This window comes from Talpa occidentalis, unplaced genomic scaffold, assembly GCF_014898055.3.
Source record: "Talpa occidentalis isolate TD23 unplaced genomic scaffold, MPIMG_talOcc4v2.1 talOcc4.17, whole genome shotgun sequence".
NCBI classification, from domain to species: domain Eukaryota; kingdom Metazoa; phylum Chordata; class Mammalia; order Eulipotyphla; family Talpidae; genus Talpa; species Talpa occidentalis.
Genome location: NW_023601754.1, coordinates 55838467 through 55866229, shown reverse-complemented (window position 1 = coordinate 55866229; position 27763 = coordinate 55838467). Strand labels below are relative to the sequence as shown.

At 56.6% G+C, this 27763-nt stretch overlaps 3 protein-coding genes across 5 annotated transcripts; 2 read left to right on the top strand and 1 right to left on the bottom strand.

Annotated features, from left to right (window-relative positions):
• Positions 1 to 109: 109 nt before the first annotated feature.
• On the top strand, positions 110 to 6956 carry SNX15 (sorting nexin 15). Of its 3 annotated transcripts, none has more exons than XM_037517612.2 (8): positions 110 to 275; positions 1130 to 1165; positions 1370 to 1490; positions 3469 to 3584; positions 3680 to 3827; positions 4106 to 4246; positions 5784 to 6041; positions 6357 to 6956. In XM_037517612.2, the coding sequence occupies exons 1-8, from the start codon at positions 177 to 179 to the stop codon at positions 6461 to 6463; spliced, it is 1026 nt and encodes a 341-aa protein (XP_037373509.1). In that variant the 5' UTR covers positions 110 to 176; the 3' UTR covers positions 6464 to 6956. The 3 variants fall into 3 exon arrangements, with proteins under 3 accessions (XP_037373509.1, XP_037373508.1, XP_037373510.1); XM_037517611.2 differs by having other exon boundaries at positions 4103 to 4246; XM_037517613.2 differs by lacking the exon at positions 5784 to 6041 and having other exon boundaries at positions 4103 to 4246.
• Positions 6957 to 7797: 841 nt separating this feature from the next.
• Positions 7798 to 9845, top strand: SAC3D1 (SAC3 domain containing 1). The gene is made up of 2 exons (XM_037517609.2): positions 7798 to 8418; positions 9238 to 9845. The coding sequence occupies exons 1-2, from the start codon at positions 7845 to 7847 to the stop codon at positions 9774 to 9776; spliced, it is 1113 nt and encodes a 370-aa protein (XP_037373506.1). The 5' UTR covers positions 7798 to 7844; the 3' UTR covers positions 9777 to 9845.
• On the bottom strand, positions 9801 to 21037 carry NAALADL1 (N-acetylated alpha-linked acidic dipeptidase like 1). Its single transcript, XM_037517610.2, has 18 exons — positions 20746 to 21037; positions 20491 to 20663; positions 20285 to 20406; positions 19777 to 19899; positions 17194 to 17477; positions 17016 to 17120; positions 16549 to 16634; positions 16331 to 16450; positions 13026 to 13111; positions 12895 to 12958; positions 12738 to 12805; positions 12356 to 12447; positions 12176 to 12266; positions 11372 to 11453; positions 11094 to 11267; positions 10933 to 11020; positions 10734 to 10826; positions 9801 to 10442 (listed from the first exon to the last, which is right to left on the bottom strand). The coding sequence occupies exons 1-18, from the start codon at positions 20925 to 20927 to the stop codon at positions 10256 to 10258; spliced, it is 2220 nt and encodes a 739-aa protein (XP_037373507.1). The 5' UTR covers positions 20928 to 21037; the 3' UTR covers positions 9801 to 10255.
• Positions 21038 to 27763: the final 6726 nt, after the last annotated feature.

The following is a 27763-nucleotide window of genomic DNA, read 5'->3' as shown; positions in this document are numbered from 1 at the left end:
CCCTAGACCGCGCGTCAGGCCCTAGACCTGCGCTGTCACTTGCGACCCGCTCCCTGGGCCGGAGGACGGAGCGCGCAGGCCCAGTGAGGCGGCGGCTGGCGGCGGCTGACCCGAGGGGCGGGGGAGCCTCGGAAGAGACTGAGGCCGGCGGTCAGCTCCGCGCCAGCGCGGCTACAATGTCCCGCCAGGCTAAAGACGACTTCCTGCGGCACTACACAGTCTCCGACCCGCGGACCCACCCGAAGGGTTACACCGAGTACAAAGTGACCGCGCAGGTGAGGTGGGGCCCAGCGGGAGCCTTTACCCTTTTAACGAGAGAGGGGCCGTCTTTTACCTTAAGGCAAGGCGCCGCCAGAAGCTCCCTTTTTAGACGACAGAAATGCATTTTTCCCTTTAAGGGAGGGCGCGGTCCGTGCCGTCGTTTCCTTCTTTGGCCCTGAGGGGGCGGGGCCGAGGGAGGGCGCTGTCCTTTTAAAAGGGCGTGGATGGCCGGCCCCGCGAGGTGCGGGTGCCCACCCCCAGCGGGTAGTGTCGGGGCGTTGGGCTGCGAATATCTCGAAATGAACGTGAAAACTCTAGTGCAACCCTAATGTTAGTGACTTCGCCGGTCACTTGGCTGTTTTGTTTATTGGTTTGTCTGATCTTCACATTAAAGCCCTTTAAAGGGTTTAATTTTTGAAGATCTGCTTGTCGACGGCTTCAACAACTCAATACAGTTCAAGAACTTGAGTCTCCATCTCACGTCACAGTCTGGACGGGCCTTTAGGGGCCCCCCTCCCCCCTGTCACCCTTGGGGACACTGAGGCGCACGGTAGAGAAAGCGCGCAAAGTTCCACTCAGAGCCCTAAAGCCAGGACGCCTGGACACCGGCGGCCACTGGCCCAAGGGCAGTGCCTTGAGGGGGGCTGGGAGGTGCCAGGGGCAGTGCCTTGAGGGGGGCTGGGAGGTGCCAGGGGCAGTGCCTTGAGGGGGGCTGGGAGGTGCCAGGGGCAGTGCCTTGAGGGGGGCTGGGAGGTGCCAGGGGCAGTGCCTTGAGGGGGGCTGGGAGGTGCGGGGCATCCTGGGACTTACAGGGACACAGATGTCAGGCTTGCGGCTCTGGTCTCACCTGCTTCTCTTTCATCCTCAGTTCATCTCAAAGAGGGACCCAGACGATATCAAAGAGGTGAGGGTCCTGCAAGGAGGGGGCACCAGTCCTGGAAACAGTAAAGGAACAGCTGGTGACTCTGCAGACAGACCCTGCTTTTCCTTTCTGGCCCAGGGGGAAGGGGAGCTGCACCCCAGTGGGCACACACCTGGGGTGGAACTGGGGGTGGGGTAGGCCCCCACTCACAGTGGCGGGTCTAGGACAAACCTATGTCCCCCTTAGGTAGTGGTCTGGAAGCGGTATAGCGACTTCCGCAAGCTGCACGGAGACCTGGCCTACACCCACCGCAACCTCTTCCGGCGCCTGGAGGAGTTCCCCGCCTTCCCCCGCGCGCAGGTGTTTGGTGAGCATTGATCTGGACTTTTCAGGCCAGAGATGCAGGGAGAGGGGGGCACAGGGGACCTCCGCTGACAGGACTGGACATAGGGTGAGCAAACACCCACCAAGTGCTCTGGAAGATGGCCTCATTTTACAGATGGGGACTCCCTATTGTGTGTCGGGCCCTTTATCATCTCACATTTGCCCCATTTTCAAGATGAGGATGCAGAGGTCCAGGGGTTAGAGGACTGGCTTCTATGAGGCAGAACCAGCCAGTGTTCCCTCGACCCCGGGACCCCCACAGCACCAGAGGAGACTGGCAGGTGTGACTAAGCTGCAAGTTAGGTCAAGTGCGCTCTCAGTATGAATGTAAACGATCTCATTTACACGTTGGTTACAGGTTCAGGTGAGAATATTTTGGATAGATTGTGCTAATGACGTGAAACAAAGCAAGTCAAAGATAGACAAATATTGGACCTTTTCCCATAAGGGAGTAAATTAGGGAATCACAGCAGATAAATAGACACGGCAAAATAATTATAAATTAGCACGCACTCATAAACAAGTGGGATCTCAGGCCACAGGTTAGACGGAGAAAGAGCCGAGGAGGATGAGAGATGGTGGTGGGAAAAAACACTAATGTAATCAAAAATAAACAACAACCTTTTCCTTTTTGCATGTTAAATGTGGCTATCAGAAAGTTTTAAATCACAAATGAGGCGCATTATACTTCTCTGGGGCAGGGCCCTTGGCTTTTTTCTCCTGATTTAGCTCTTCTATGTTTTCCACCACCATCCCAGATCCCTCCTTGGCCCATGCCCACGCCTCCTCCCTCTTAACCTCAGAAGCCTCAGTTTGATTATCAGTGTCCACTGGTTTATAATTGTTTTGCTTTGTCAGTTCATCTGCTTGTTCCCCTACATTACTCCTTGTAAGGGACAGGACTGACCACAGTGCGGGTTTTCTGATCCCATGCAGACTGGGTAAAGGAGGAGTCAGAGTCCTCAGTAGTTTTGCAGGTCTTTTATTGGGGTTCACCAGGCATATGGCAGGCAGGGGTGCTGGCTGGGGGGCTGGGAGGCTGGCAGGCCTCCAGCCCCCAGCAAGTCTTCACTCTATCTGGACTCTCTGGCGTTCGTTCTGCTGCTTCTCGGCTTCGGCTTCAGCTGCTTCTGCTGCTGGCGTCCCCCCGTGACGCCGCCCTTAAAAGCACAGTCTCAGCTCAGCTGAATCCCATCTACCTATGCCCACACCCTATTCCAGGTGCCCGCCATCAGGCATGCATTCAGGACAAGGATCCATCATCTATCCTGATGGCGGAAGGGCAGAAAAGCCTTACATTTTCTTTACCCTACACTCCTCTATGTGAACTCACCAATATTTGTCTTTACCTTTCTAGCTAACTTTGCTTTGGACCATGCCCTCCATTTTGCCACTCTTTATAGCTGAAGAGTATTCCTAGGTGTGGCTAGCCCACATCTTCCTGATCCAGTGTTCCTGCAGTGGGCCCGAGGGGGCAGGGCTGACCTGTACTCAGTTCGGAGATGCCTTTCCCAGCAAGGTGCAGGCTGACTGGTGGCAGGGGAACTAGGCCAGATAAGGAGGCTCCTCTGCACAATACCTAGAACAGAGCGGTGCAACTACAAAAGATGCCACTTGCTGTGTCATCTTGGGCAGGTCACGTCCCCTCTCTGAGCCTTACTTTCCTCCTATCCCATCAATGCCATGAGCTTATCTTGCTTCTTTTGGGTTGCCTCCTCCTCCCCGCTCCACACTTCTAGGATGTGACCCTGCCTCTCTCTCATTCGGCTTCTGAACTGAGCACATAGTACATGCCCAGTAAACATCTGGTGAAAGGATGACTAGGAAGGGGCCGGGGCAGATGGCTGGGGTGGGGTGGGGCCCGCGGCTGCTCACATCCTCGAGGCAGAGCCAGGAAAAGCGGCCTAGGGGCTAGAATGCCCCGTGGGTAACTGCTTCTCTCCCCTTATCCTGGGGTGTAGGCCGGTTCGAAGCCTCGGTGATTGAGGAGCGGCGAAAGGGGGCTGAGGACTTGCTTCGTTTCACAGTGGACATCCCTGCGCTCAACAACAGCCCCCAACTCAAGGAGTTCTTTCGGGTATGTGTACCCGCTCTTCCTCCCGCAGGACCTGGGAAGCTTACCTGCCCACCAGGCTGCAAACTGTGACCCCCCTTGGCTGATGTCTCCCACAGGGTGGGGAGGTGACCCGGCCCTCTGAGGTGCCCAGGGACCTGCACATCCTGCCACCCCCTCTCATCCCCACACCACCCTTGGATGATCCCCGGTTGCCCCAGCCGCTCCCTGCAGAGAGGAGGGGCCTCGAGGAGTTGGAGGTGCCAGGTACATTGGGGTGCACGGAGGAGCCAGGGCTGGAGGGCCCAAGGCGGTGATCTTGGTAAAAAGCCCAGGGTGTGTCCCAGCTCCTCTCCCACCAAGCAGCTGAGGCATCCGTCCCGTCGTTCCTCAGCTGTAGCTTCTTAATCTGGGCACAAACCCTAGCAACGGGCCTGTCTCTGCGCATGCCTGCTGCAAAGATTTAGGGAGGGGTCTTTCCATCTTGAAAGCCTGGAAATGATCAGGGCAGTTATGAATGTCCCCTGTGATCTATTCTGCAGCAGACCCCCCACCATCCAGCCCTGCCCAGGAGGCCCTGGACCTGCTCTTTAACTATGGGAGCACCGAGGAAGCATCCAGTTCCCCTGCCCGCGGCCCCCTCACCGAGGCTGAGCTCGCCCTCTTTGACCCTTTCTCCAAGGAAGGTAACAAGCTGGGCCCAGAGGAGCAGGGAGACTGGCAGAGCCATCACCTGGCGGGTGTGTTGCCTGTATCTGGCAGAGAGCGCCCCCTGCAGGCCACTGGCAGCCTGAGGGAGCAACCTCGGAGAAAGGAGTGAGCCACCCCCAATGATGGGCTTTCTCCCGAGCTCTCTGCACCCAGCAGGGGTGGCCATGCCTTTCTAGAAGCCTGAGGGCCGGCAGGTCTGGGCCAAGGGGCAGGCCTGGGCTCAAGAGCAGCAGAGGATCCCGGGAGCAGCTGCTCCCCAGAGACGGAAGGCTCCCCACAGAGGGCCAGGTCCTGCGCGCCTGGCTCTGAGGCCCAGGGACCCCACCGTCCCAGAGAGAGGCACCAGGTCTTTTCATTCTGGAAGTCTCTGAGTTATGCTGTTACTGCAGCTGGGGTGTGCAAGTGGCCAGAATTGTGATGAAACAGTTTCATTTTTGATTCCTTGAACGTTTTTGTCGCCCACCTCCCGGGCAGACCCTTTGCTTTCTGGTCGGTTTCAGGCATTTGAGTTCCCATCTCAAGTGGTCCCATCTCAGCCAGGACCCTCGTCTCTCATCCAGTTTTCAGCCTCACCCCCTGCCCCGTCAGGCATGACTGGTGGCCTGGCTGAGGTGACTGGGGTGTGAGGAGTGTCCCCTTGCTCTGCTTGTGCTGCTCCCTCCTCCACCCCCTTAGTCCCTGCAGGATCAGAGAGGAAGAGGGGACTGGAGGGGAGAGGTGGGCATCCATATACTCTGACTTGCCCCCCTTAGCCCCCTAGGGTTCCTGTGGTAGCTGCTTGGGCAGGAACCTGTCAAGGTGGTTCCCATGAGACATCTTCTCCATCTATGGGAAAACCCCTAAACTCTGGTCCCCACAAGACCTGGTATAGCATTTTATTTAGCTGCTGCTCAACTGCTTGCCCTGCCAATGTGAGCAGCTCCAGTGTGGGCACCACCAGAATTCTCCAGGTGAGGGGCCTGTACTCATCTCTTTTCAGCATATATACCAGAATCTCCAACTCCAGTATTAGGGTATCCCAGGAACCCTCCTGCCTCCTGCTCCACCAGCCACACACGGAGTACTACAGGTGGAGCTGGGAGGCCCTGGTCTCCTCATGGGGGCTCTCAGTGGGAGTGGAGGGATGCCCACCCTTCCCTCTCCAGGACAGTGGAGGGCCATGCTGCTTCCTACTCCTGCCCCTTCCCCCCCCAAAGAGCTTTCCCCAAAGAGACACCAAATCTCTCACCTTCCTGTGTTGCCAGCACTAGGGGATACAAGAAACCCTTCTCTCTGGAATTTGAAGATACGTCTGTCTTCACATTTGGGGCCTTATCTGAAATTTTAAGACCTCAAAAAAAGCCCTGAGAGTCTCAAACTCATTGTCCTACGATTCCCAAGGCCATCCTTGACCAGGTGTGGTTGGGTTGGTGCTGTTCAGGGCGACTTGGCGGAGGACGTCTTGGATTTATAGGTCAGCTGTAATCAGGAGGGCAATAAGCACTGGCATGAGTGTTCCATATCTGATTGAAGAAGGTGCAGGCACCAGTCCTGTTCACGTTGATGAGCTGGCTGCGATGGAGGCGGAGTCTGAAAGGCTGGCCCAGGAGCCTTGGGAGCCAGGAGGGCAGGAGGAGGAAGAGGATGGGGAAGCAGGGCCCACTCCTGCCTATCTGAGCCACGCCACAGAGCTCATCACCCAGGCCCTACGGGATGAGAAGGCCGGAGCCTACCCCGCAGCTCTGCAGGGATACCGGGATGGGGTACACATCCTGCTGGAGGGGGCACCCAGTGAGTAGAACTGGAGCTTGGAGGGTCAAGCCTGGATTCCGGGTGGTGCAGGGTGGGGTGGGGCAAGGGAGAAACAAGCAGTTGGAGGACCAGGCTTGTGCCTGGCTGACCAGCTGTAAACGGGCAGTTTTTTTTTAACTCTGGTGGCTGTTTTCTTATTTGTGAACGGGAAGACTAGCACTGACTTCAGGAACGGGGGAAAGACCACTTGATGCTCTGTGAATCCTAAGGGATGAGCCTAGCCTCCTACCCATCCTATAAGGGGCTGGGCCTGCGCCCAGGCACTTCAGCAAGGGCGCCATTCTCTGTCCACAGGTGACCCGTCCCCTGCTCGCCGGGAGGGTGTCAAGAAGAAGGCAGCTGAGTACCTGAAGCGGGCGGAGGAAATCCTGCACCTGCACCTGTCCCAACTCCCACCCTGAGAGGAAGCGGACCCTCCCTGGACTCTAGCGCCAGCACTGCCAGTCACCCCCTCTCCTCTCCCTGGTGCCTGGCCCTGGCTTCTGGCCCTGGCTTCTGGCCCTGGCTTCTGGGCTTGATTCCAGGGGCCTTTTCTGTATGGAACTGGACCAAGAATGAGAAAAATATTTGAATACATTCTCGGCTCCCTGACCGCACCTGCCACCGTGGGGTCGGGGACTCACACTTTTGATCCTGCCTCTTTCTTGATGTGGGAGCAGCAGCGCCCAACACTAAACTGCCCTTTCCCCGCCTAGAACCCGGGTCTGCAAATGGGTCCGCAGCCAAATCCAGCCGCCGCCTGTGTGTAAGCCCCGTGAGCTAGGGTGGTTTTTACATTTTTTTAATGGCTGAATAAAACCAAAAGAATAATATTGTGACAGGTGAAAATTATATGGAATTTAAGTATTTAAAAATAAAATGCGAGTGGAACACAGCCAGGCTCATTCATGGACTGGCTGCGGCCGCCTTTCTGCCGCCCTGCGGGGGTGACGGCGCAGACCCGGCCCGCAGACCCCAAGCGAGCGGCCTTTCGCAAACCGTCCGCGGGCGCGGGGGCTCGAGTCTCCTGGGAAAGACCGGGCCAGGGTCCGGGGTGAGGGGGAGGATGCGGGCACCCAGAGTGCAGGTATCCATTGTTCCAAAGGACGCGGCTGTGCCTTCCAAAGAGAGCGAAGGCTCAGACGGTCCCCGCAGGCCGGGCGCCCCCTCCGGCCGGGAGCCCCGACAGCCGCCGGGCGCGGAGAGGCCGCAGCGCGGAGCGTCCTGGGAGAGGCCGGGTGCGCGCGGCGCATTGTGGGAAGGCGAGCGCGCGAGACTGCCGCGCGGTGCATCTCGGGAGGCCCGCTGAGGCTTTTGACCCGGAGAGAGGCAGGCGGGGCCGGGCGGAGCTGACCGGTGGGGCGGGGAGAGGCCGGGCTGACCGGCGGGGCGGGGCGGGGAGGGGCCGGGATGGCCGGAGGGGCGGGGCGGGCCCGGGCTGACCGACGGGGCGGGGAGGGAGGAGCCGGGCTGGCCGGAGGGGCGGGGCGGGGCCGGGCTGGCCGGAGGGGCGGGGCGGGGCCTGACTGGCCGGAGAGGTGGGGCGGGGCGGAGCGGGGCGGGGCAGGAGGGGCCGGAGGGGCGGGGCGGGGCCTGGCGGGCCGCGGGGGCGGGGCGGGCTGGCGGGGGCGGGGCGGGGGCGGGGCGGGCGGGTGGTTGCCTAGACGTCGGCGGGGGGGGGCCCATCCCCGCCGGGCTCGGCCCCGCCCCGCCCCCGCCCCCGCGCGCCCCGGGAGGAATGGGGCGAGCGCCCGCCGCCGCGCCCGGCATGCCGAGAGCCCACCCTCTGCCCGAAGCCCACCCATGCCCGACGGCGAGCTGCCCGTGGGCACCTGCCCGGACATGTGCCCGGCCGCCGAGCGCGCCCGGCGCGAGAAGGAGCGGCGCCTGCACCGCTTCGAGGTGACGCCGGGCGGCCGCGGGGACCCGCCCCGCGCCGACCCGCAGCGCGCGGTGAAGGAGTACAGCCGGCCGGCCGCGGGCCAGCGCCGACCGCCGCCGAGCCAGCTGCGCCCGCCGGCCGTGCTGCTGGCCACCGTGCGCTACCTGGCTGGCGACGTGGCCGAGCGCGCCGACGCGTCCCGCGCCGAGGTGGCCAGCTTCGTGGCCGACCGGCTGCGCGCCGTGCGCTTGGACCTGGCCCTGCAGCGCGCGGGCGACGCCGAGAAGGCGCTGGTGCTGGAGGCGGCGCTGGCCGTGCTGCTGGCCGTGGTGGCGCGGCTCGGGCCCGACGCGGCGGGCGGGCCCGCGGACCCGGTGCTGCTGCAGGCCCAGGTGCAGGAGGGCTTCGGTTCGCTTCGGCGCTGCTACGCGCAGAGCGCCGGGCCGCACCCCCGCCAGGCCGCTTTCCAGAGCCTCTTTTTGCTCTATAACCTGGGTGAGTCCGAGCCCGGGCGACGGGGCGGGGCCGGGGATCCTCCTGTCGACAGGGGAGGCCGGGGGAGGCCGGTCACAAAAGAGAAACCCTAAAGCCTCACCATTACTTCCTCCCCGCCCTTACCCCCTGAGCGTGTGGAGCAAGTGCTGGGGAAACCCTCTGCCCACCTCTGGGTGGAGGGGTCGAGTTTGGAGCGGGAAAGTAGGCCCAGACGGTGATGTTCAAACTTGTTAAACCTCCGCCCCCAGTCAGGGAAGCAAAGCAGCCAACACATCTGCCCACGAGTATGAGAGACGTTTCCGTGGCTGGATGATGCATGCAAATAAATTCTGTTCCTTTTAATTGTAAACAAATGCTGTTGACTTCAGAACCCTCGAGTGGGTCAGAAGCCTCAGTTTACAAAAGCAGCCCGGGGTTGCAGTGCTGTGTTCTGGAAGTGGGGACCAGTGGTCTGGAAGCAAGGGACTCCGCGGTTGGACAGGGAAGAGGGGAGGTGTGGCCGCAACTCCCAAGTCTGTGGGGCAACGAGGGTGCAGAGAAGGGTCTGGGTTTGAAATCAGAAAACTTGGAATCCTATGGATGAGGCCCAGGCTAGTGGTTAAATGTGTGGGACCTGTTCCCCCTCTCTTTAATACTATTAGGAAGGTACTGATAGGGAGAAGGAGTAGAAGAGGTGGGCTCACCCTGGGGCAGGCGTGTGGCCAGTACTGGGCGGTAACCCTGAGATGTGGGAAGGGAGATGTTGGCAGAGGCGGGGATGGCAGATGAGCCTGGCCAGTGAAGGACCTGCATGCTCATCCCTGCTTCCCACCCACGCAGGCTCCATGGAAGCCCTTCACGAAGTTCTGCAGCTGCCTGCCGCCCTGCGTTCCTGCTCAGCCCTGCGCGTGGCCCTGGCCGTGGACGCTGCCTTCCGAGAAGGCAATGCTGCACGCCTGTTCCGTCTGCTCCGGGCGCTGCCCTACCTGCAGAGCTGCGCAGTGCAGTGCCATGTGGGCCGTGCCCGGCGAGGAGCCCTGGCCCGCCTGGCTCGTGCCCTGAGCACTCCCAAGGGCCAAGCCTTGCCTCTGGACTTTGTGGTGCACCTGCTGGCCCTGGATGGGTTGGAGGAGGCCCGGGACCTGTGCCAGGCCCACGGGCTGCCCTTGGATGGAGAGGAGAGAGTGGTGTTCCAGAGGGGTCTCTACAGTGAGAGGGAACTGCTGCCCGCTGGGGCCTGCACGCTGTTGGTAGGGAGCAAGCTTGGAGGGCGCACCCTGGAGGAGGTGGTCATGGCAGAGGAAGAAGATGTGAGTGTGGACAAACCCAAGTCCCATCATGAGGAGGGGCTGTGTGACCTCCCGGAGCCCCAGTACTGAAGCAGAAAGCTCGTGTTTCTTTTTTCATGATTCCCAGATAATAAAAGAAACTTGTTTTGCAGGAACAACAGCTAGGCTTGTTTTATTTGGGGGAGGGCAAGGAGGAACTAGGACAAGGATATGGGAGGAGAGGATTGCAGACTGAGCCCTATCCAGCCTGGGCCTCAGTTTCCCTACAGGTCCCTGAGGGCTGGTCTTGGCATTGGGCCTCTCATTCTCACCCGCCCTCTACCAAGCACAGTTGGTAGTTTTGCTGCCCCCCCACCCCCATCTTCTGTTCTCCATCCTCTGCCAGCAAGAACCAGGAAGTGGGAGGTTTTTATCCTGGCTTGTCATTCCCCTTGAGTGTCCACAACTGCTGGAACCCTTACTGTTGCCTCAGAAGCCTGAGGGACATTGTGGTCACACCCTCTATGGGCATCAGGGGAGACTACAGTGGGAAAGGATTAGGATAAAGAGCTGAAGAATGAGGGCTGGGGTCAGAGGTCAGCCACAGGCGTCAGGGTGGCCGCTGCTCCCTCCAGGGCGGCCACCACAATGCTGAGCTGCCGCTGCACCTCAGCCCACTCTGCAGGTCCAGAGCCTGTGTTCCTGGCCTTGGCACAGGCGTTGGCCAGGCCTGGGAACGTGGCTGTGGAGCCGGTGCGGGGTGCCCAGAGTACATGGCTAGCAGGAGAAAGGGAACAGGCTCAGCTCCTATTTACAACGAAGCACGAAAGCACTTCCCACCACCTCTGAAAGGGGGGTTCTTACAGAGCAAAGTAGGAAGAGATGTGGGTTTTGGTTCCAGAGTGACACTGACTGACTTGACTCGCCTTGCCTCCCCTCTGTGAGTCTCATATTCCCAAACGGCTGGGTTGTGCCCCGAAGGCCAGGGAAACTGACATTCTCAGCATGTGGGTGGCCACTGCCCATCCTCACCCCATGGCACCTTCAGGAGCCTTGGGCCAGGCTCACCTGTAGTATCGCTCCTCTGGGAAGGCTCTTGAGTTCAGGAAAGCTCGTTCCAAGAGCATCAGCTGGTCGTTGAGCATCCGGACCTGCAGGGGGCTAGAGGTGACAGGGCCTGCTGGTCACCCTGGGGCCAGCAGCCCAGCTGCCAGCCTGCATCCTGCCATGAGGCTACCCTCCCAGACCCCTCGCTGCCCTTCCTCACTCTGCTTGGCCCATCTGCAGCTCTGATCTGTGTCGATCCAAGGCCTCAGCTGCCCTCTCAAACTTCTCAGTTGCCGTCACCAGGGGCACTGTGGGGAAGAGCCAGCAGCTTAGCCCTGGGAACGCAGGGCTCCCAGTGCTTCCACTCAGGCAGGTTCCTACCCAGGCTGATGTTGTGCTGTGTCAACAGGGCCCCGAGCTCCTCCTGGGCAGCCTGCAGGAAGTTGCGGAGGGTCTCGCGGTAGTCACTGACGTTGAGAGGCAGGAAGAGGCTGTCACTGAGCCGAAGAAGCACACTCCCTGCAGTCCGGGCCACTGCCTGGTGGCTGCTGAAGCCTGGTGGGGTGACAGCAGGGAAGACGACAAAGTCAGAGCTCAGTCTCAGTCAGAGCTCAGCCCCCCGCCTCAGGATGCCTGTGGGCCCAGGGGCCCCTCCTCACCAGGATCCAGAAATTTGTCCACGTAATCAAAGGTGTCGAAGGCTGTATGGTAAGTGGGGTAGATCCGGGCCGAGGTTTTGCTCTGCAGGAACAAGGCCCCACGGTGACTGGGTTGGGGTGGGAAGTGGGAGGCGGTATGCCAACAGTGAGCTACAATGTAGGGGTGTTATCTCAAGCCAATCACTGCCACATCTGTGAATTTGGTTCTAAAATCCCCACTTCATACAGAGGTAAAGTACCCTACCTGATATCACCCAGCAGAGCCAGGGCAGGTGCCAGTTTTCCATCTAGCATGGGGAAGAATCTGGGTCTTGGGAGTCAAATACAGGACTCAAATGCCAGCTTAGCGCCCGGGGGCAGTGTGGCTAGGAGGCTGAGCATTGTCCAGGGAGACACAGGCTGGGTGCTCTGTACCCCTTATCCCAGTCCACCCTCACACCAGTGCTCTGAATCCTGCCAGTTTTATACTGTTATCTAATCAATTCTGAAATTAATATTTTTTCACATTTTAAGAATTCTGGAATCGGGATGTTTCTCAGAGACCATCATGCTATAAGGAATTGGTGGCGGGTGTCTCCCCCCAATGGTGAGATCACAATGGTGCATTTTACAATCATTAGTATCTTACATTTTAAGAAACCACGTAGATGAGCATCATTGGATGCTCAGAGAGGTTAAGAAACTTGGCGGAGGCAGCGTTGTTACTGAGTGATGGGACCGGATTCAGCCTGCTCCAAGCAGCCCGAAGGAGGGGGGCTGGTGGAGGAGAATATTGAGGAGGGGGACAGAGGGGTGCCCGCTCACCCGGTCATAGGTGTAGGCGATGTCCATGGAGGAGATGCCCAGGTAGTGAACAAACGGCGCATAGTCGCTGCCAGCGCCCAGAGAGCCCAGGCTGCGGGAAGGAGGAGGACCCCGCTGAGGGGCTCTGGCCCAGCCTGCCAGGCCGGGGCTCCCGACCGACCTGCCCCAGCCGTGGCTCACCTGGGGACCAGGCCGTACACCGAGCTGCTGCGGTTGAAATACCGGATCCAGTTGTCGTAGATGCTCAGGTGCTCGGCGCCCGGGGCGGGGATCTGGTGGGGGGAGGAATCTAGTTTCGGGGTGGCCCCTCCCCTGGCCCAACAACCAGGTGGGTCTTACACCCGAGAATGCAGCCTCCGCACAGTCCTGGCCCCACCCGCGTCTCAGTCCCACGCCCCAGGCCCTCTCAGAAGCATCCGGTCCAGCCCCGCCCCGTCTGGCCCCGCCCACCCGCCGCCCGGCCCCGCCCACCTGCCACTCATGCCCCGCCCGCCCGCCGCCCGGCCCCGCCCATCCGCCGCTCAGGCCCCGCCCGCCCGCCGCCCGGCCCCGCCCTTCCCACCTGTCTTGCTGCGGAGAAGATGACGCTCTGGACCGGGGGCGTCCCCTGCGCCCTCAGGGTGGCGTTGGCTGTGGGAGGAGCAGGGAAGACGCCGTTCGAGCTCCAGCCCCTCCCTCCCCGCCTCCCCGGGCAGCCCCGGGCAGCCCACCCCGCCTACCGAAGACCGAGATGTCCACGTTGATGTAGGCCACCGCGCGCCCCTGCAGCTTGCTGGAGAACTCCTGCCGGGGAGGGGCGTCAGCGGCCGCCAGAACCCCCTCGACCCCTTCCCCTGCGGGGCCCACTCACCTCCGTGAATTCTGTGGAGCCAATGAGCCCAAACTCCTCGGCCCCCCAGCTCGCAAACACGATTGATCTGCGGGGACGCCAGGTGCCTGGGAAGAGAGAAAAGGCTACAGGGCGGGCCCCGCATCCTGGGGTGGCTTGGGGGAAAGGTTGGGGACGGGGAGAGGAGGGGCGGTCGGAAGGTAGGTTCTGGGACCAGCGCCCCTCCAGCCCAGCCTTCTCTGAGACGCCATCCTCCTTTCCCCAGCCTTGCTCTTCTGATGGGACACCCCCAGACCCAGCCTCCGCCCTCCCGGCGGTAGGTACCTCGGCCAGTGCCCTGCCTCCCCACTTCTCTGCAGGCATGTTTTGAGAAGACTCCAGACCTCCACCTCCCCCTCTCTCGGCCACGCATTCTAGGCAAAACTTCCCACAACCTTTCTTCACTCGCTTTCTGCATATTAACCTTCTCCTTCGGGCTTTATCCATGTGCAGCTAATCCTCAGCACAACACCACAGAGAAGTCAGAACACTTGCCCAAGGTCACACCTCTAGTAGGCAGCAGAGCCAGACTTCAAATCCAGGAGCTAATCAATTCCACTGCACTTGTCAGGTCCCGAGGCACCTCCAGAAAGCCTTGGGGGTACTTGCTTGTCCCCTACTTCCTCCAGACTCCTCCTCCCCTGCACCATATGCTCCTGGTTTTGGTCCACTTCTGCCACACAGCCCCCTTTGATTATGCTGCTCCTTTTGGTTGTAAATAAATATTTTTTTTAAGTATAAAACCATTAAATGCTCATAATTATAAATTCCCATGCAGAGCCTCCCTGATGGCCTAGGGATTAAGTCTCAGTGCTGTCACCACTGTGACTTGAGTTCGATCCCCAGCCCGGGAGCTGACCCACTTGGCACAGCAGACCTCTCCTGTCTCCCTGCTGCTCCCCTCAGCAGTGGATTTCAGTAGATCCATCTTTTCTGCTCCCCACTCTGTCTCTGGTGAATCCTCCCACCGCCTCCCACAACTTCTGGCCTACACCCCAGTTCTTCTATGCAAAAATAAATTAAAAAAAAAATTTAAACCCCACACATTCTCCTACCACTGTCCTATAGTCATGACGAAAAATGTTCTCACTTCCAGGAAGACTGCAGTGATGTGTTTATGGGTAAAAGTGCAGCACTCCTGCAACTTATGAGTTGAGACTCGAAATACTTGAGGAAAAGATGCAGAAAGAGAGCAAAAGTGGTGAAACAGTCACATTAGGAGTGTCTGCACAAGCAGCAGACAGACCAGCTTCTTTGGACTTGCCACTCTTTTATAAGTCTGAAAAATATTTCAATATAAAACCCTGGAACAGGGGGCCTCCCCTGGTGGCGCAGTGGTTGAGCGCTGGGCTGCGAAGCTGCCCTCAGCCTCTGCAGCGCCGGTTCGATGCCCGGCTGCCGGCGAGGGTCCCACATGGCACGACAGACCTCTCCTGCCACGCCTGTGGCTCCCCTCAGCAGTGTATCTCATCGGTCTGCGTGTTCTGCTCCCTGCTCTGGCTCTGGTGAATTCTTTCACCCTCTTGCGCTTCTGACTGTACCCAGTGCTTGTATAAATAAATAAATAAATATTAAAAAAATAAAATAAAACCCTGGAACAGGGGCCTCCCTGGTGGCGCAAGGGGTTAAGCACAGCAATATGAGGCTGTCTGCAGCTTCTGCAGTATGAGTTCGATCCCTGGCCAGCCAGGGAGCTGCCCACATGGCGCAGCAGACCTCTCCCGCTGCTCCCCTCAGCAGTGTATTTCAGTCAGTCTGCCTGTTCTGTTCCCTACTCTGCCTCTGGTGAATCCTCTCATCCCCCTGCTTCTCTGGCCTGTACCCAGTTCTTGTATGCATAAATAAATAAATCTTTAAAAAAATAAAAACAAAAAACCCTGGAACAATCATGAAGACGAGTTCCTCAGACCAGTTCCTGCCACAGGCAAGGCCAGGCTCTCGCTCCTCCCCCTTGTCAGTCATCTCCGCCACACCTGCAGTTCCAACGCCCTTTCTGCCACCAACTCCCCACTCGATGTCGAGACTCCCTTTTCTGACCTGGAGATCAGCACCTTCAACTGCCGGGTGCCCTCTCCCCGCAAGGTTTCCTGGGCGCCTCAAAGCCAGAACCCGAGCAGGGCGCTGGCGAATTCCCTGACATCATAACGGAAAGGGAAGTCAGGAGCCCCGCGCCGTGGCTGCCTTGTACTTGCAGCTGAAGCTAATCTCCAGCGTTCAAGTGAGACACCCACAACTTTGCAATGCTATCGGGAAGGGAAGGTGGAAACCTGGAGGTGGATAATGGGGACCTGGTACCCGGAGACTGTTCTTAACACTGCACAGTGCACTGGAAAATAGCGAAGAGGATAAAGCTCATGATGTGTCTATTTGACCACTCACAAAAATCAGTATGTGAAGATCCCGCTGCACATCCCCAGACCCGCCCTCTGACCCTGTCTGTTCTTCCCAAATGGCGCTGCCAGGCACTAGGTGGTTCAGAGCAGAAGTCAGAGATCCTGGGGCCCTCCATACACCCTCTCCTCCTCAGTCACCCACACACCCCAAGGTCTTCCCGCAGCCTCCTTCCCACTGCCCCTTGGGTGGCACAAGCCCCCTCACCCCTCCGGGCCTGAGGTCCACAGGTCTCCCCCTGGTCCCTCCAGGCAGGGCCGCCCCTCCCCCACACGCCTTGCCACGGTGCCAGAGGAAGCTGGTTACCATTCCACTGTCCTGGTTAAAACCCCTCCCCTGACTCCCGCTGCCCTGGGACTGAGCACCGAACTCCGCCCTGGGCTGCCAGGCTCTGCCTTCCATCCCTGAGCCCCTGGCCTGGCTCAGAACCCCTTGCCCTGAACTGCTGCCAGTTCACCTGAGGTGTTTATCTTTACAGCAGGCAGCACAGGTGTGGTTACCTGCGGGGGCCATGGGGTGTTCACTGGGATCTGGGGGAGCTAGATCGTCCTGGCACGCCAGACACATTTGTTGAGTTAATGCTCGTCTGTCGTCCCTGCCTCAAGGAGGGAGCGCAGACACTCACGGCCAGGGCAGGCCTCGCTCGCTCCAGAGCCAGGGGAGGCCCCCGGCGGCCAGGGCTCCGACTAGCCAGCGCTCCTTCCCTGTGCTACATGGCGACGGAGCCAGGGCTGGTGCCCGCCAGCGTCTACCCCCAGGGCGCTCAGTTTGGCACAAGTGGGCCCTGGACAAGGGGAGGGCGGAGGTGGCACAAGAAGGCCAGCTGCTCAGGGAGGAGGGGGCGGGCTGGGGCGACCCGGGGGGAGTCCCTGGGCCAGGGGAGAGGGCCTCCTCACCCTTCTTCAGCAGGGTCCCCAGCACGCGGGACAGCTCCAGGAGGACGGCGGTGCCACTGCTGGGGTCCACGGCGCCGTGCACCCAGCTGTCGCGGTGGTTGCCGTAGAGCACGTAGCGGTCTGGGGAGGAGCCCAGGTCAGGGGGGCGGGGCCGGCCGGCAGGTGGACCCCGAGGCGCGAGGGACCCGCGGGGCAGGGCGGGGGCTTGCGATGCTCACCCGGCTCCACAGCCCCGCGGATGATCCCCAGGACGTTGGAGGAGTTCCGCAGCTCCTGGCGGTTGTGGACGCTCACCTGCACCTTGCTGGGCCGGTGAGGGGCGACAGGTGGCTTAGCCCCGCCCCTCCCTCGGGCGGGAGAAATTGAGGCCCAGCCCTGGTGGGGCCCCCAGCTCCAGCCGGAGGGAGCAGGAGGAAGAACTGCGGAGGAGACAGGCCCCGAGGCCAGGAGGGAGGGCCCGCAGGTGGGGCGGGGGGCGGGAAGCACGTTCCTGGCACAGGGACCAGCAAGTGCCCTGGCCCTGCTTCGGGAACAAGGCGGGGGTGGGGGGCTGAGGCGAGGAGGAGGGCACCCCTTGGGCCGCTTGGCTGCTTCCCTGACACTCCCTGAGACAAGACAGACACCCCAGAGTCAGGGACGGAGCTGGGGGAGCAGACGGGGCAGTGCAGGCGGGGGCCCCTCTCACCTGTCCCTTGTGAAGTTACCACCTGCCTGGAAGCCGGGCCCCAGCTTGTAGTCACAGCCCAGCGCGCCCTGCCAGGCCGCGGGGGCCGAGGGCCCCTGGAGCTGACTGGAAGGAGCAGGCCCTTCAGAGCACTGCGGCGCGCGCGGGGGAAGCCCCCCGGAGACCCCTCTCCGCTCACCAGAGAAGCGCTTTTGCGTCCTCGAAGCCGATGGGCTGAGTGGGGATTGGGGGGAATCCCGGGACCGTGGCTGAGTCCAGTCGGAAGGAGGAGGGTTTGGCTGGAAGATAAGGGGTCAGGGGGTCCCCGAAGTACTCGTAGTAGGAACCTCGCTCCACCCCCGAGGGAGGCAAGCGCCAGGAGTGCGGGAAGGTCTCGCTGGGCAGGCTGTGTCCGTCGTTGATGTCCGCGGGGTCGGTGTACACCAGCACCCCCGCCACCCCGTGCTTGGCGGCGTTCACGGCCTGCGGGAGCAGAGGCTGCGCTCAGGGGGGCGGGGGGGCGCCTGTCCACGGTTCCCTCGCGCTGGAAGCCGCTCGCGGCCACCTCCCCGCCTGCGAGAGGACGCGCCCCACGGTCCCCCGGAGGCAGCAGCAGGCGCCTCTGGGCTGCCCCCCAGGCCCGCCTCCACCCGGCCGGGCCTGTGGGGGGGGGCGGGGCGCGGGGCCGAGCCTGCACCCCTGTGTGCGCAGCAGCATCGAGCCCGTGACCCAAAGGCGGGGACGGCTGGGGGGGGCGCCCCGGGGAAGAACAGCGCGCGGCAGGGCGCGCGCAAAAGAATGTTCTTCAGCCTCGGAAGGGAACGAAGTTCTGACACGATTCCAGGCCCGTGGGAACACCGTGCCCAATACACTAGGCCAGACGCCTGGGACAGATATTTTATGGTTCACTTCGATGAGGTGCCCTGAAGAGGCAGATTCGGAGAGTAGGAAAGTAGATTCGAGGTTGTGGGGGCTGGAAAGCGGGGACAGGAAGTGATGTTTAATGGAGACGTCCCTGCTCCCCACTCTGTCTCTGGTGAATTCTCGCGCACACACACACACACACACACCCCCACGTCTGGACTACACCCCAGCTCTTGTATGCATAAATAAAAATAAATCTTTTTTTTTGGGGGGGGGACCCTCGCCGGCGGCTGGGGATCGAACTGGCGCCGCAGAGGCTGCGGGCAGCCTCACAACCCAGCGCTCAACCGCTGCGCCACCAGGGGAGGCCCAATAAAAACACATCTTTAAAAAAATAAGTAAAATAATGGTACAGACTTTGATCGGGGAGGAAGGCAGTGGCCATGGGGGGCCATAAACAGCGTGTGCTGATGCCCCCGCATTGTACCCTTCAAAGCCGTCCCCAGGGTAAATTTCACCTTATGTATATTGCAGCACAGAAGAAAAAAAAAACTGTACCGAAAAAAATAAGTAAAAGGACAGGGATACAATTTATGTGCAGAACAAGAATGATCTCCAGGATGTAAAAGGTGGGGGAAAAAAAATCCCATAAACTAAAAAAAGTAGTTCTGGCTTTGGAGGGAGACGCTGCCAGAGAGCTTTTCCTCCTTTATTAAATTGGAAATTCTATAATCTCTATCATCTGCCATGCCCGTTCCCCTTTCTTTTCTTCTTTTTCTTATTTTCTTCCTTTCTGCAGTTCTTAGGGGCATGTCTTTAAAAGTTGTGGTAAAATAAACATCACTTGAAATGTATCATCTTAATGATTTTTTAAAAATTTATTTATTTATGCATACAAGACCTGGGGTACAGGCCAGAGGTGCGGGTGAGGGGAGGGGTGTGTGTGTGAGACAGAGCGGGGAACAGAACAGGCAGACTGATGAAATACACTGCTGAGGGGAGCAGCGGGCAAGTCAGGAGAAGTCTGCTGGGCCATGTGGGTAGCTCCCTGGCCGGGGATGGAACTCGTGCTGCAGTGGCTGCGGATCGCTTCATAGGTTGCTCTTAACCCCTTGCACCACCAGGGAGGCCCCGTCTGAACCATTTTAACGTGTTTAGGTCAGTGGGATTAGGGTGCCATCAACACCATCCTTTTCCAGAACTCTCTTCCCTGTGTAAATCTGAAACTCAGTACCTATTTAACACTAACTCCCTATTCCTCTCTCCCACTATAAATTTTTATATTAAAAAATATTTTTAAATAAATCTTTAAAAAATAAATATTTTTTAACCATAGACATGTAATATTTAGTCAAATTTTTAAGTTGAAAAGAAAAAGGGGAGGCCTCCCTGGTGGCGCAAGGGGTTAAGACACAACCTATGAAGCGATCCGCAGCCACTGCAGCTCGAGTTCCATCCCTGGCCAGGGAGCCACCCACAGGGCGCAGCAGACCTCTCCTGTCTCGCCTGCTGCTCCCCTCAGCAGTGTATTTCAGTGGATCTACCTGTTCTGATCCCCACTCAGTCTCTGGTGAATCCTCTCACCCCCCACACCTCTGGCCTGTACCCCAGTTCTTGTATGCATAAATAAATCTTTTTTTAAAAAAAGAAAGAAAAGAAAAAGGGGTGTGGGGAGAAGACAACAGTAAGAATTTAAGCTGAATAGTCAGAAGAATTTAGGGCTTAGACTGCCAGATTACCGAAGCTGAAAATTTTGTTCCATCTCTTTCTTTCCTCGGGGTCAGAGAGGTTAGGGGAAGCGTCCAAGGTCACACAGCCATCACTGGCATTGCACAGATGCAGCTTGCCTCGCCTTCCCCTCTCCCCACCGAGGGCCCCTCTCCCCACCCAGTCCCCTGCTTTGGAAGCTGCGGCTCACCTTAGCCCCACGCCCTGCACCCCCATAGCGGGTCAGGGCAATGGTGTTCTGGAGTGTGATGCCTTGAGACTGTAGTTCCTTAAAGTCTGCTTCTGTGCCCCGGTTGGCATAGACAAGGAGGCCCTAGTCTCAAGAAGAGAAGATCCTTAGAGCCAGGCCCAGGGAAGGGTGGAGAGGGGAAAGGAGAGGGAAGGCAGGGTGGCAGGATGAGGGATTTCGAGTCTGCTTCCCCACCTCACCCAGAGCTTGCAGTCTCCCCAGGGACACAGTCATACCTGGTGTCCTCCGTGTCCAGGTACCCTTTATCAGGCCTGACCTCAAACAGGTGCTATTTGTGTTTATTGAGTGACTAAGTGATGGGCGACAGGACTAGCTATGGAGATGACTGAATTCTAGGGAGTGCTGAGCTCAGTTGAGGAACTTTTCCTTACCCCTGGGTTAAGATGGGAGAAGCTGGGCTAGGCGTCAAGGGGAGCTGGGCAATGGGGAGGGGATGTTCTGGACCCACCTGTGGGGTTCCCGGGGGGGCATAAGCAGCATAGGGTGGCACCACGTCAGGGCCGCCCTGCTCCCCAGTCAGATCCTCCTCACTCCGTCTGCAGGAGAATTGAACTTTCCCAGTGGGATCCACTGTGGGGGGGAAGGGGCATTGTCATGCTGGCCCTGGCAGCTCCCCCACCTACAGGTTTCCCCAAGCCTGAGGGGGGACCTCACCAACGTCCACGTGGTTTGGCTGCTCCTGACTGGGGAAGGAGAGCAGCACTTCGTACTGGGAGGCCTGGGCCGAGTCGAGACCTGACTTTGGGTCCCGCCAGCGCTGCAGCAGCAGCTGCACCAGCTCCTCGTCCCGGGGGCTGGTGGCCAGGTGTGGCTTCCTGGAGAGTTCTCTACAGGGTGGACGAGGGAGGGCAGGCCGGGGTCAGGTGGGAGCCTCTGGCAGAGGGTGGGCTGGGTAGACAGGCCTCTCACCTAAGGTTCTCCCGGATCCTGCTGGCATCCAGCTGTTCCAAGATGGTCTCAAGGAGCTTCTGGTCCAGGTCCAGGTCCTGTGAGTCTGAGACTTTGGGGATGGCAAAGTGGCCCACGATGATCCCCAGCCCCAAGAGGGCCGTGGCCCCCACGACACCCCCAAGCACCTTCACCCACTGCATCCTGCGGAGACTGGGCCAGCTGAGGAGGCTCCTTACAGATGGGGTGTTGGGTCTAGTTAACCATTACCCCATGGGTGTCCCTGCCCTTTGGCTCTCAGGGAGAGTGAGGAGCATCCTGCAGGGTGTGCCAGGAGCTGTTCATATCCACCTCAAGGTCATTCACCTAGAAAGGCCCTTCAAGGCCTTCAAGTCCACACGAGAATGCTGAGGTCCAGAGAGGGACAAGGTCTCTCCCTGGGTCTCGCAGACTGGACCTCGGAGTCATAACCTCTGCTTCCCTGGGGTCATCCAGCTCTGGCTGCTTGAGCAGGTTTTGAGTTCCAATCCCATCCTTGCTGGGCAAAAGCTGTGCGGCTTTGGGCAATTCATTCACTGAGTGTCTCTTAGCCTGGGGGATAATAGAACTTATTTCACAAAACTGTACTGCGGCTTTCATGTCACAAGCCCAGATCTGCAGAAATATCTAGTCCAGTGTCTGGGACAGAATGGAAATGCAGTAAATTTCCTGTGCATCTGATCCTCTAAAATGCAAAGCCCTAGAACTACAGGAAGAGGGAAACCCAGAGGAATTCTCTCTATCTATCCTGAAAGGGTCCCAAGCTTATGGGAGGAAGTGGGACTCTTGGGAAGGGAGATTGCTGTCGAGGACAGAGAGAGGGAAGGCACCACTTCCTTGGCACAGTGGCTTCTTCCTCCATGCCTCTGAGCATGTCTGGATTCCATCCAGCCCTCCATCCACCCTCCATCCATCCATCCATCCATCCATGCATCCACGCTCCATCCATCCATCCATCCATGCATCCACCCTCCATCCATCCATCCATCCATCCATGCATCCACGCTCCATCCATCCATCCATCCATGCATCCACCCTCCATCCATCATCATCCATCCATCCATCCATCCACCCTCCATCCACCCATCACCTATCCATTTATTAATTCCTTCACTTGTACCTGCAAGCATCATCTGTTCACTTAGCTCTATGATAGACCCTTGCTAGACTCAGGGAAGCAAAGGCGCCCAGACATTCAAGTCCAGCAAGGGGAATAGACAGGCTTTAGGGTCAACCATGTCGCACATTCCCAGTGGGGAGAATGAGAGATTCTGTCTAGGAGGGGATACCTGAAGGAACCCTCGGAGGATGAGAAGCACTCAGCAGGCAGAGCAGGTCGGGGCAGACCATCCGTGCTGACGGCCAGCAGGTGCCAAGACCAAGAGGAAGGGAGACACCAAGCCAAGCACTCAGCACCAGTATTGAACTTCCAGACCTGCAGGCCAGGCTGGCAGGGCTGGGAAGGACCTGGGACTCAAGCTGTACTCCTCTACCCCACCCCCATGACCTCTCCTACCTTGGAATTCTGCCCAGCAAGCCGCAGCCCACTGATTGGCCCAAAGAGGCCTGGAGCACTGGGGAGCTGGGCCACGTAGAGTGAGCTTGCGAGCGAGCATGCCTGCAGAGCTCCTCTCTCTGCAGCACCCTTTCTGTGTGCAGCCCCCTTCTGCCGGGGCCACCCAACGCCCCCACCCACAGTGATTGCTGTTGTGCTGCAGATTAGCTGGGTCAGCCTATGGGAGAGCTGGGGCCAGGGGGTGTGGGGTGACCGTAAAGTTCTGGGAGGTGTCCAGGGAAGCCACGGTTCTTGATGAGATGATTATCAACACCCAGGAGATGGCCTTGAGTCTTATCAGAACCCATCGCTATGTACTCACCAGGGAGTGTGTGTCTTTATGGCATTGGGGTCATTCTGGCTTCAAGAAATGAGTCTGCACATGCTCCCTCCTCTTCAAGTTTTAGAAGAATTTGAGACTAGGTATTGCACGTCTGAATATATGGTAGAATTCACCAGTGCAGCTTCTGGCACCGGAGTTTTGTTTTTATTGGTGGAACTTTGTTGCCGCTTTGCAGTGAAACACAGCAGTCGTGGAGCAGGTTTGCAAGGCAAGACTGCTCCTTGAGCAGAAGTTCTTCTGCCATTTATTGAACGCACATAGGCTACCAAAAGCTGGTCATGCGACACTGGTATGAGGAATTAAGTCTGGCAGGCGGGATGAGAATGGGGGATGAAGTTTTACAAGGGACAGGAATGGGGACATCGTGATCCTACGTCAAGGAACATTTGTGTCAGCAAAGTATTTGATGTTATCCCAGGCAGAGTCATCCCAGGACCACCGTGGAGATCATCATGTAATCAGGCCAACAGCGGCCTAGGTGTCCCGGGCCTGCTGTGCTCCATAGGGGGTCAAGGATGCTCTGCTGGGATTTGTAGATAGCAAAGAGGTCACAGTTGCCCATGAGTGGCAGCTAGCAGCCAGCTCATGGGAACCCACAGTGGGGGGTGTTGATAATTGAATTTTTTAAATTTATTTGTTTTTTATTTTATACATTTTTTACATCATTTTTCATTTTTGCACAATGTATGCATTTTCATCTTGGTTATAGTCCCCAGACAATTCCCACCCTCTTTGTTTTGATCCTACTCCCCCCTCCCCCCACCATAGTGTGTCTCTGGTTTATAGTTGCCTGTTGATTGTGATTTTTACTTTATTATAATTAGGATTTTTCCTGGTCCCTTATTTAGGTCTTCTAAATTTCTGCTATGAGTGATACCATTGGATATTTTCCTTTTTCTTTCTGGCTTATTTCACTGAGCATGATCCCTTCCAGCTCCATCCATGTTGCTGCAAATTGCATGCGTTTATCTTTTTTGATTGCTGAGTAATATTGATGATTGATTTTATCTCCTTACTAGTTATTGGTTTATTCACATTTTCTAATTCTTCATGATTCAGTCTAAGAAAAGTGTATGAGTCGAAGAATTTATCCTCTTCCTCCAGGTTGTCCAATTTGTTCACATGTCGCTATTCATTCTCTCCTCTTACAATCCTTTGTATTTTCGTGGCATCCATTGTAACTTTGCTTTCACTTCTGGTGTCTATCTGAATCTTCTCTCCTTTTTTTCCTTGGTGAGTGTAGTTAACGTTTCCTCGATTTTGTTTATCTTTTTCTTTTTTTAAATTAAGATTTATTTATTTACGCATACAAGAACTGGGGTACAGGCCAGAGGTATGGGGTGAGAGGATTCACCAGAGACAAAGTGGGAGACAGGCAGATTGAACAAAGTACACTGCTGAGGGGAGCAGCAGGCGAGACAGGAGAGGTCTGCTGCGCCATGGGGGTAGCTCCCTGGCAGGGCATTGAACTCGTACTGCAGAGGCTGTGAATAGCTTTATAGGTTGCGTCTTAACCCCTTGCGCCACCAGGGAGGCCCTGTTTATCTTTTTCAAAGAACGAGTCTCTTAGTTTAATGCATCTTTTCTATTGTCCTTTTAGTCTTGACTTCATATTTTTGTGATTTCATATATTTGTGGTCTATAACCTTTAGTATATTAAGGAAGATTCCTTCTATTTCCATCTAACTTAGAGTTTTTATAATAAATAGGTGCTGAATATTTTCAAATGCCTCTGCATCTGTTGATATATGATTTTTATCTACCTTTGTTTTTATCTACCTTTGTATTGCATTGATATATATATATATAAAACATCCTTGCATCCCTGGGATAAGGGATTCACCCCCCACTTGATCACAGTGTCTCATCCTTGCAATCTACTATTGAATTAGACTTGTTAGTATTCTGTTGACTGTAGTTTATATGGCGGTCAGCTGTTTTCTTTTCCAGCACAGAACCTTATCCTGGGATATTGGTGCTGCACCTCCCACTGCAGTGACCTTTAGGGCTAATGGCTTTTGCCACGGTCCCTAGGTCCAGCTGGGCAAGGAACCAGCGTGCAGGGGAGTACAGCAAAGTTCCCTGAAGACACAGATAAGACAGACGCCTATCAAAAGATAACGACCCCCAGGAGCCACCACAAGAATGCTGACAAAAAGGAGCCTTATCTCGTCTCCTCAGACCCACAAACTTTATCCCTTCACTCTCTTTCTAAAACTTCTTCCTGCTCTTCTATAAAGGTCATTGATTGCTAAATGAAAGAAACATGAAATCTAGTAACAAGGCTGACTCAAATGAAACACCACTAAACCTTGTGTAACAACAAAATTGTTAGTTCAATAATTGCTCTGTTCTATGTTAAAATTCCTTAGCTTTGATCCTTCATGAAAAAGTGTTATTACATAAAAATAATTAATAATGATTAATTAATAATGTTTAATTATTAATAATTAATAATGATTAATGAATTTAGTGGTTAGCTAGGAGAAAATGTAATTCTATAAAACAAAAGACAAAACTAATGGTCTGACTGCTTAGGAATGTGCCTAGATCCAAATGTGACTCTGGACATAAATCACTGCCTTGTCGATGATAAGTTCAACCTATGAGCCAACTGGTTTAGTGCACTGATCACCGATCCTATGCCTTTAGAAAAACCTATATATACTGGCCACTAACTTAAATAAAATTACACTCAGATTTCCACTCTCTTGAAGTGTGTCTGTGTGTCATTTACTCGCCGACTCCCTGACCACTCCAGGCCATCTCTAAGCCTGGACGGCCTCCTCGTCCATCGCTGTGCTGGTCCGCGGCAGGTGGCGCCCGAACGTGGGGCCCGACCTTACATTTCATTAAGTTTCCACCCAAAGGAGAGGTGAGTAGTGACGAGGTTGCGGTGGGTCAGCTCTCTCCTGCTCAGTGTGAGTGTGTGAGTGAATTTCTCCCAAAAATACCTTCTTTAAACAGCCAGGGATAGGATCCTCCCTGGAGCGTCCGGAGCTCGCTGATGAAGGGTGATCAGTCTGAGACAGTGAGAAGGCTTTCTAGGTGTGAAAAAATACGCGCGGTGCTGCGTGTGTGTGAGCGTGCATGACTAGGCTCCAGGGCTTGGGGCTACGGGGTCTGAGGGGGCTGCCCCCGCGGTGCCCGTGCAGAAACGTCATCCGGCCTAACGGTCATCTGCTCTGCTCCACGCACTGCCTCATCTTTTCTTTTTCTTTTCTTTTTCTTTTTTCTCACTTGCTAGAATTTTATTTTATTTTTTTTTATAGAGGCATGTTTTATTTATTTATTTATTTGTTTGTTTTTTGTTTATACATGCACTGGGTACAGTCAGAAGCGCGGGAGGGTGAGAGAATTCACCAGAGCCAGAGCGGGGAGCAGAGCAGGCAGAAGGACCGAAGCACACTGCTGAGGGGAGCAGCGGGCGGCAGGAGAGGTCTGCGCGCCATGCGGGACCCTCCTCCGGTGGCCGGGGAGCAGCTGGGGATCAAACCGGCGCCGCAGAGGCCGCGGGCAGCTTCGCAACCCAGCGCTCAACCGCTGCGCCACCGGGGAGGCCCAGAATTTTATTTTTTTTAATAATAAATTTAATTTTTATATTCCCCATACAATTGCAACCCCCCCCATTCTGACCCCAATCCCTCCCCTCCCGCCCCCCACCCCCCAAAAAGTGTCTCTGGTTCATAGTTTTTTGTTGATTTTGATTTTCACTTTCTTATATTCATTTTCCTGGTCCCTTATTTAAGTTTTCTAGATTCCTGCTATGAGTGAGACCATCCGGTATTTTTCTTTTTCTTTCTGGCTTATTTCGCTGAGCATGATCCCTTCCAGCGCCATCCATGTTGCTGCAAATGGCATGTGTTTATCTTGTTTGAATGCTGAGACCTCATCCCTTTTCTTGGCCCCGTTTGCCATCCTGGCGGTTCAGTCCACGCCTGCACAATCGGCTCATTTTTGGGCTTACGTTCCTGAGCCGCCTTTTCTACACCCAGTCCCCTGGACTGAAAACTCTGTCATAAAAGTTTATGTAGGGCCTCCCCGGTGGCGCAGCGGTTGAGCGCTGGGTTGCGAAGCTGCCCGCAGCCTCTGTGGCGCCGGTTCGATCCCCGGCTGCTCCCCGGAGGAGGGTCCCACATGGCGCGCAGACCTCTCCTGCCGCCCGCTGCTCCCCTCAGCAGTGGACTTCGGTCCTTCTGCCTGCTCTGCTCCCCGCTCTGGCTCTGGTGGATTCTCTCGCCCTCCCGCGCTTCTGACTGTACCCAGTGCTTGTATAAACAAAAAACAAACAAACAAATAAATAAATAAATAAATAAGCCTAAAAAAAAAAAGTTTATGTAAATGACACCAACCTTCTTGGTGGATTGGCTGATTTTCACTCTGAACACATGGTTTCTTCCTCTGTTGATTATGAGGGCCTGTCTGATGACCCTCCACTCTGTGTCTGTGCTGACTCTGCAGCCATCCCTGGTTGCGTGATGCTACATTATGTTTCCATGCTCGCTGGTGCACCGCCTCGCAGCCCTCCTGAGGATCCCACTCAAACTACAAGGACCGTGTCGTTTGGGGCTCGACGTTCATGGCCTTGAACGGCTAATAATGGAATCCGTAATTTTTCCACATTACCTTTTACCCCCCCTTTTCCTAACTGTAATCAAAAATACCGGGATGTTCGGTGGCGCAGCGGTTGAGCGCTGGGTTGCGAAGCTACCTGCGGCCTCTGCAGCGCCGGTTCGATCCCCGGCTGCTCCCCGGCCACCGGAGGAGGGTCCCACATGGCGCGCAGACCTCTCCTGCCGCCCGCTGCTCCCCTCAGCAGTGTACTTCGGTCCTTCTGCCTGCTCTGCTCCCTGCTCTGTCTCTGGTGAATCCTCTCACCCTCCCGCACTTCTGACTGTACCCAGTGCTTGTATAAACAAAACAAATTAATAAAAATCATAAATAAAAATACGTGCCTCTTAAAAAAATAATAAAATAAATAAAAAAATAAAATAAAATAAAACTTAAAAAAAAAATACCGGGATGTGGACCAATACTGGGATTCTCTTATTTCTTACCCAGTTTGGCCACACTGTGCTTTCTCTCAAGCAATGCCTATATCC